We start from the raw sequence: 6,373 nt of genomic DNA on the forward strand, positions 1-6,373 counted from the left end.
AATCAGCACATTTGTTTTGTAATTTATTAAAATCCCTTTTTGTACTTGTCAAATTCATCAATTTGAGTTGTTATATCCTTGTTAGCATTGTAAATATAGAATTTCATACATCATCACCTGTCTACTGGCATGGAGAATCCTCTGTACTGATGGATAATAATATGTAACTCAGAACAATGATTGGTCATAAAATACAATGGTGTATATTAATAATAAAGACAGATTTATTTAAAGAAGGCATACACAAACATCAAATAAGTAATGAATCAATGTATTTTAAAAGACAAAGTTTTATTTTATATGACCATTACATAAATCCTGTCAAGTTAATGTTTTTTTTTACAAATATATGTGGGATATTCAGTAACAGTGTTGTGCTCTTTTACAGAATTATGCAGGATTTTTTTCTCTCATTTGTTCCTCCTCCCTTGTTTGTTCCACTTTCTTTATCCGAGGTGCTGTTTGCTCCGTCTGCAGATCCTCCAGCTGTAAAACGCACAGCCTTTATGCTGGAAAAGTGACAGTAAATACTAGGTGAGGCTTGCAAATGTTAATACTGATGATGTGAGTAAGCATGAGGAGCATGCTTTTGATTTTGCAGAGGTGACATTAGAAAAAAGGGCTGTTACATCTAATGCTTTATGCCTTTACTGATGGAAATTAGATTATGATGTAGTATATTTTCAATCTACCTACTCTGCTGTTAATAGATTGATCAGAAATGTGCTTTATTTTTTGTGTTTGTCTTGCTTTATCAAAAGGTGTTAGAAAAGGGCATTTTTCTGTTGTGGCATCAAGTTTTTCTGATGTAATCACTGCACACAAACACAAAATTAATCTGAATGAGGCAAATATTTATGAGTATTTGGAGAAGATAAAACATGTACAACAAATACAAGTGTATACTAACCTGATTTCACTTCAGAATTGGTACTATGCTAGAAAGTGATCAAAACTGAACATTTCTTATGAAGCTGCAAATGTGTAAATTAGCAAATAAAACATGACAAACTGTGGCAGTGTTTTACCAAGGGGGAGGACGTTTTTCTCAAAGTATCCAGGCATGACCATGTTGCCGGCCGGCCGATACTGCCCCACCACAAACAGCTTATTGCCATCAGTGGCCACACCCACACCCACCTCAGTGGTTTCCTTCCACACCACCTGAGTGAAATGACCTGAAGGAAGAAAACACAAGGATATTCTCAACGTTAACTCGCCTATAAATATTTAAAAAGACCCTGAGCCATTTTGGTGGCTGCTTCCAAATGGATTTTTCTTTACATTTAACCTTTATTAAATGATTCATCAGCATTTATTATAATATTTCCTTCTGCATTTTGCTGTAAGAAATTTACTGATCATGTAGATGTTCATAAAAGTTTATTAAACCAAACAGGAAACTGAAGAAAAAAGTGATTTTTCAGTAAAATATACTCCTCAGGCTCAACAACGCATTTCTGTCCACTGTATGTTCATTCATTTTCTGAACCCGCTTTATCCTCACTAGGGTCACGGGGGTTGCTTGGAGCCTATCCCAGCTACATAGGGGCGAAGGCGGGGTATACCCTGGACAAGTCACCAGTTCATCGCAGAGCTGAACATATAGAGACAATCACTCTCACATTCACACCTATGGGCAATTTAGATTAACCAATTAACCTATTAGTGCACATCTTTGGATGGTGGGAGGAAGCCGGAGTACCCGGAGAGAACCCACGCAGACACGGGGAGAACATGCAAACTCCACACAGAAAGGTCCCAACCCCCTCGACTGGTGTTGGAATCGAACCCAGGACCTTCTTGCTGTGAGGCACGAGTGCTAACCACTGCACCACCGTGTCGCCCCCTCTGTATGTTAAAAACATAAAAACCCTGTCCACTGCAAAGAACATTCCATTTAAAAAAAAATTAAGAAATGTATCTGGAAAAAAACTGTGGCATTATGATGTGTCCAATCAAGGCAATTATTTAATAGAAAAAAAAAAAAGCCAAAACTTTTACCTTCCTGTGTCTCAGGGAGATATAACTTTAACATAAAATCAAGCATCTACAACCACTGTTATGTGTCAAACACCATGGGTTTTACTGGTGAAGCAATGTTGCAAAAGATGATGGTGTTTCCATGTTCACTACAGAGCCTCTAAATGTCCAAATGGGTCATATTTCATGACCATGAAAAGCTGAAAAACTGTGAGGGGGAGTGGAGAATGGAGGACCCAAATGCTACACATTTCTTCGGGTGTGGAGATTAGCAGATTTTATTTGCAAAAAAGTTCTTGAACAAATAGGCAGGTAACAGCACAGATAATACTGAAAGTCTTTGATAACTTGATGGGTGCAGAGAATATCGGGGGGTGAGTGCGCCAAACCCGGTGTGCTAATGTGGCAGATGCAAACGCTGCCACTCGGCCAAACAGGTAGACTGGGACGTCAACTCTGTGGCTCACCCTTTTATGACAGCTAATGTAGATCAAGGATGATGACTCCTAACAGAACAGGTGCTCAGAATCAGCGGAGGTTCAAGGAGTCGGAAACGGGAAGACCAGGTGAATCTCTAACTGAGGTGATGAAGGGTAACCAGGGCGTTGTTGGCGATTGATGCCACATCGGCAATCGCCACAGGCAGACAAACATAACGTGCCGCACACTTTTGATCCCACTCAGCCAAATATAGTGTAAGATTCTGTTGAAAGTTACTACCCTATAATTTAGATTAAACTGTCTTTGTGTAAAAGTTAGACACATATATTTGAGAGTAATTTGAGAATAATCAGATATTATAACTGCACAAGGACATTTGACCTTGAAAAAGTGGGTCAAGGTTACCCATTTTCAATAGGTTTCTGCTCCATGCCAAGATGCATCCACAGTATAAATTTGGTGCAGATATGTCAATGCATTCTTCAGATGCAATTATGTCGTTGAAAGAACAGACAGACAGACAGATGACAAAACGATTACAATACCCCCTTGGCTCGAAGTTGGCCGAAGGGTAAAAAGCAGACTATCCAAAATGCTGATCTTGTTGTCACTGACAGAAAAGCAGGTTGTGTTGCCAAGGCTGAGGCAATGAGACAAGGTCAAAACAAGCAAGGTCGGAAACAGAAACACAGGCACAAGAAAACGCTGGAAAGTCTGGAAGGATCCAAAGACAATCTAGCAATGGGTGGACGAATCTGCCCCACTTATATTCTGACCAGCTGATTGGGGACAGCTAGGTGCAACAGGTAAAGCAGATGTGGTTGATGAGGTGAGGTGAGGTAAGGTGAGACCACAGCAGGGCAGACTGACAAAAATTGAATTTTACCTGAATTATTTACATGTATTAATAGGATTAGTGGTCCAAGAGTTATTAAACATTTTAGATTAGTTGATGAATTGGCTGTTCAGGTCTTCTATGGTTAAGAAAACAACAGTAAACGACACAGTTACTTGACTCACCTATAGTAATATACTAGTAAAGATAGCAGTGCTTATGAAATCTTTGCAAAACTCTTGTAGTTTTTAATAATAATAATAATAATAATAATGAATTGCATTTATAAAGCTGTTTTCAATCAACAGAATCTCAAAGTGCTATGGAGGCGAGAAAGTCCTACATTAAAATAAATTACTACATGTAAAACAAAACATCATGGTGGGCCATAAAAAGCCTGTCTAAACCAGTGTTTTACCAGTGTTTCCACTGAATCCTGGGTTGCTCCAGCTGTAATCTTTGATCTCACTATACCACGAATCAACAGCCTCTTTCCCTAAAATATGACAGAAGAGAAAGCAAAAAATCACAATCTCTTCACATTGTGAACACGGTGTTTGTTTCTTTAAGTTTTATGTCTATAGTCTGGTTGCAAATTTCTTAAGCAACAGTGCAAGTTATGACAAATGTAGTACATGGAACCTGATAAACTGGATTAACTGCATAGTGGTTGGCATAAAAAACATTATTACTATTGCTTACCTGTAGGATTCAGAGTCGCTGAGCTGGACATGGAAAATACATTCTCTCCATCCTTTGTGTCACTGTGTTGCAGGGTACTGATTTGCAGCATGTGATCAGCCCATTTCTGAGCTGCAGCATTCAGCTCTTCGTTGTATTTTACTGGCGGAGTACTATGCTTCGCCCTGTATGCGTTGTGGGTGTCCAGGAACTCCTTCTTAAAGTTCTCATCTGCAGAGTTAAAAGAGGCATTATTGATTAATAAGCCTTTAGCGCCTGAAGGAAGTGTCTTTCAAAGTAACTGTAGGGAGCTGAGCTTCTGCTCCAGACAAGACAAACCATGACCTGTAGTAAAAATGTTTGTCTTTAGTGGAAGAAAAAATGCACTAACCTGCCATTGTGTTTGTAGTTAATGCTGGAATAGAATTAGAGCAAAAAATGATCAACAAAAATAGACTCTGGGGATTAAAATATTAGGAAAACATCTAAAAATTCAGAAATACTTGGACAAAAAAGCCAAAAAAAAAAGTAAAGTCAAAAGATAAACTAATCAGGTAATAAGTAATAATATGGAGCTCTTACCTTCAGCTCAGGTCTGTAGGAATGTCCTGTGAAGATGCTGTTTGTCTTGTATTTATATGCTTCAGCTCTCATCCCTGTCTGTAGGAGGAGACACTCAGGCCATGCCTCTGACCAGGCTGCACACAACATAATCCAGCATGCAGCGAAAATAAGAAGGCGTTTTTCTGGTTCTTTGGTATTTATTTGTTTGGAACTGATCCCCCCAGTAATTGCACCAGGCAGTGCAAAGGCATGTCATTGCAATGTAGTGTCATGGTAGGTACTTGTTAAGTATTTTCCAGACACAGGACAGGTACCACAAACACACCCTCAGGTGTTTGGTTTACTGATGGTGCAACAAAGTACTGATTTAGAACAACTAACACCTGACTTCTCTTCAGTCATGGGTGTTTTTAGCCCATTTTTGGGGGTGGAATAAAGGTGAAATATTTCTGTAACAGAAGTATTATGTAAAAGGGGCTAATCTATCAGAACTTGGGGGGTGTCATGTTGACCCCCCCCCCCCCCCCCCCCCCTTAACAGCACCCCAGAGCAGAACATGCAGGAACAACCCATACATTGCAGACTTGGAGAGTAGTAACTGGTTGAAAAAAATGGAACTACACAATAGTGCAAAACTTGACACAAGTGATACCTTTCTTGAGAACTGGATGTTAATGTTTAATTTTTTGGAAATGTATGACTGACATCTGTGTTTTTCTTTCCTTTCAGTGAAGAGAAAATATTTCTCTTAGGGATTTTCTTCTGGGTCAGGTCAAGGGAACACACAGATCTGTGAGAAAAATCAAAGTTTCTCTTGTCCTATTCTGTATGCACTCATTTGTTAGCTTATTACTGTGACAACAAATGCTTGTAGTATTTAAAATATTTGACTTGTTTTCTAGACACATTGGTCCTTACATCATAATAGGGTCAAGAAACCATGTCACTATGCCCATTTAAATCCTGTTACTTTAAATCTGTGTAAGTCAAAAAGTTTCCAATATATTTTCCGAAATTTTGACATCAGTGTAATATGTCATTTAACACATCATAGGTAAATTTAAATGAATTTCCTGTGGGAATCCCATATTTAGCACTTTGGCATCAACCTTGTCAGAATCAGTGACATTTTGATGAAACCCTGTTACTGAGCACATTTTTAAATATTTTTGGTCAAAAAATGTATTTTATGCAATTATCATCCTTACTAGGTTTAAGTACTTACAAATACCTACTGAAATATGTAACACACATTGATATCGGTTATATATGTACAAAGTTAGAGCCCACTGAATACGAAACATGGAATCGTGTCATCGCTTCACCTGACCCTTCTTTAGCTTTTGGTTTTGAAGTCTGGTGATTGATGCAGATCAAAAGGTTGTCATCCTCTTAAAACCATGAACAATTGCTTTTTAAATAAATTACACTTTTCTTATATAATTCTTATAAATCACACAAAAACCAGATGTGACTTTTCTTGGTTTTGCTCGTCAGTGTTTTGAATTGTCTGATTTGCAAAAACTGCATTTGAAATGGATGAACACTGTTGTCTTGGACCAACAAAGACGCTTTTGAGTAAGGCTCATTTTGCCATAAGTGCAAAACAATAAAGGCAATAAACAAAATTAAATAAAATTTTGTGGTGCATACAGTAATTGGCAAACAGATACTTTTTCTTTGGGTATTAATCTGTCTGGTACTATTTACAGGGTGGGGAAGCAAAATTTACAATATTTTGAGGCAGGGATTGAAAGACAGTGTATGACCAATTAGTTTATTGAAAGTCATGAGAATTTATTTGCAACAAGAAAATTTACATAATAGAAAATGTTTTTATTCTATGTGTCCTCCTTCTTTCTCAATAAC

The 6,373-nt window shown here is 38.0% G+C and overlaps 1 protein-coding gene across 1 annotated transcript; it reads right to left on the reverse strand.

Annotated features, from left to right (window-relative positions):
- Positions 1–272: 272 nt before the first annotated feature.
- LOC115426430 (Golgi-associated plant pathogenesis-related protein 1-like) lies at positions 273–4,655 on the reverse strand. The gene is made up of 6 exons (XM_030144562.1): positions 4,523–4,655; positions 4,332–4,355; positions 3,962–4,171; positions 3,678–3,755; positions 1,029–1,178; positions 273–509 (listed from the first exon to the last, which is right to left on the reverse strand). The coding sequence occupies exons 2-6, from the start codon at positions 4,336–4,338 to the stop codon at positions 505–507; spliced, it is 450 nt and encodes a 149-aa protein (XP_030000422.1). The 5' UTR covers positions 4,339–4,355; positions 4,523–4,655; the 3' UTR covers positions 273–504.
- Between the last annotated feature and the right edge of the window lie 1,718 nt (positions 4,656–6,373).

Source organism: Sphaeramia orbicularis, chromosome 9 (genome assembly GCF_902148855.1).
Source record: "Sphaeramia orbicularis chromosome 9, fSphaOr1.1, whole genome shotgun sequence".
Taxonomy (NCBI): Eukaryota; Metazoa; Chordata; class Actinopteri; order Kurtiformes; family Apogonidae; genus Sphaeramia; species Sphaeramia orbicularis.

Bases quoted from the DNA above. Each gene is read 5' to 3' on its own strand.
- LOC115426430 (XM_030144562.1), bottom strand. The intron at 3,756-3,961 runs GTAAGCAATAGT...GTCATATTTTAG, and splicing joins AGCGACTCTGAATCCTACAG to GGAAAGAGGCTGTTGATTCG. The intron at 1,179-3,677 runs GTAAAACACTGG...TTCTTCCTTCAG, and splicing joins AGGATTCAGTGGAAACACTG to GTCATTTCACTCAGGTGGTG.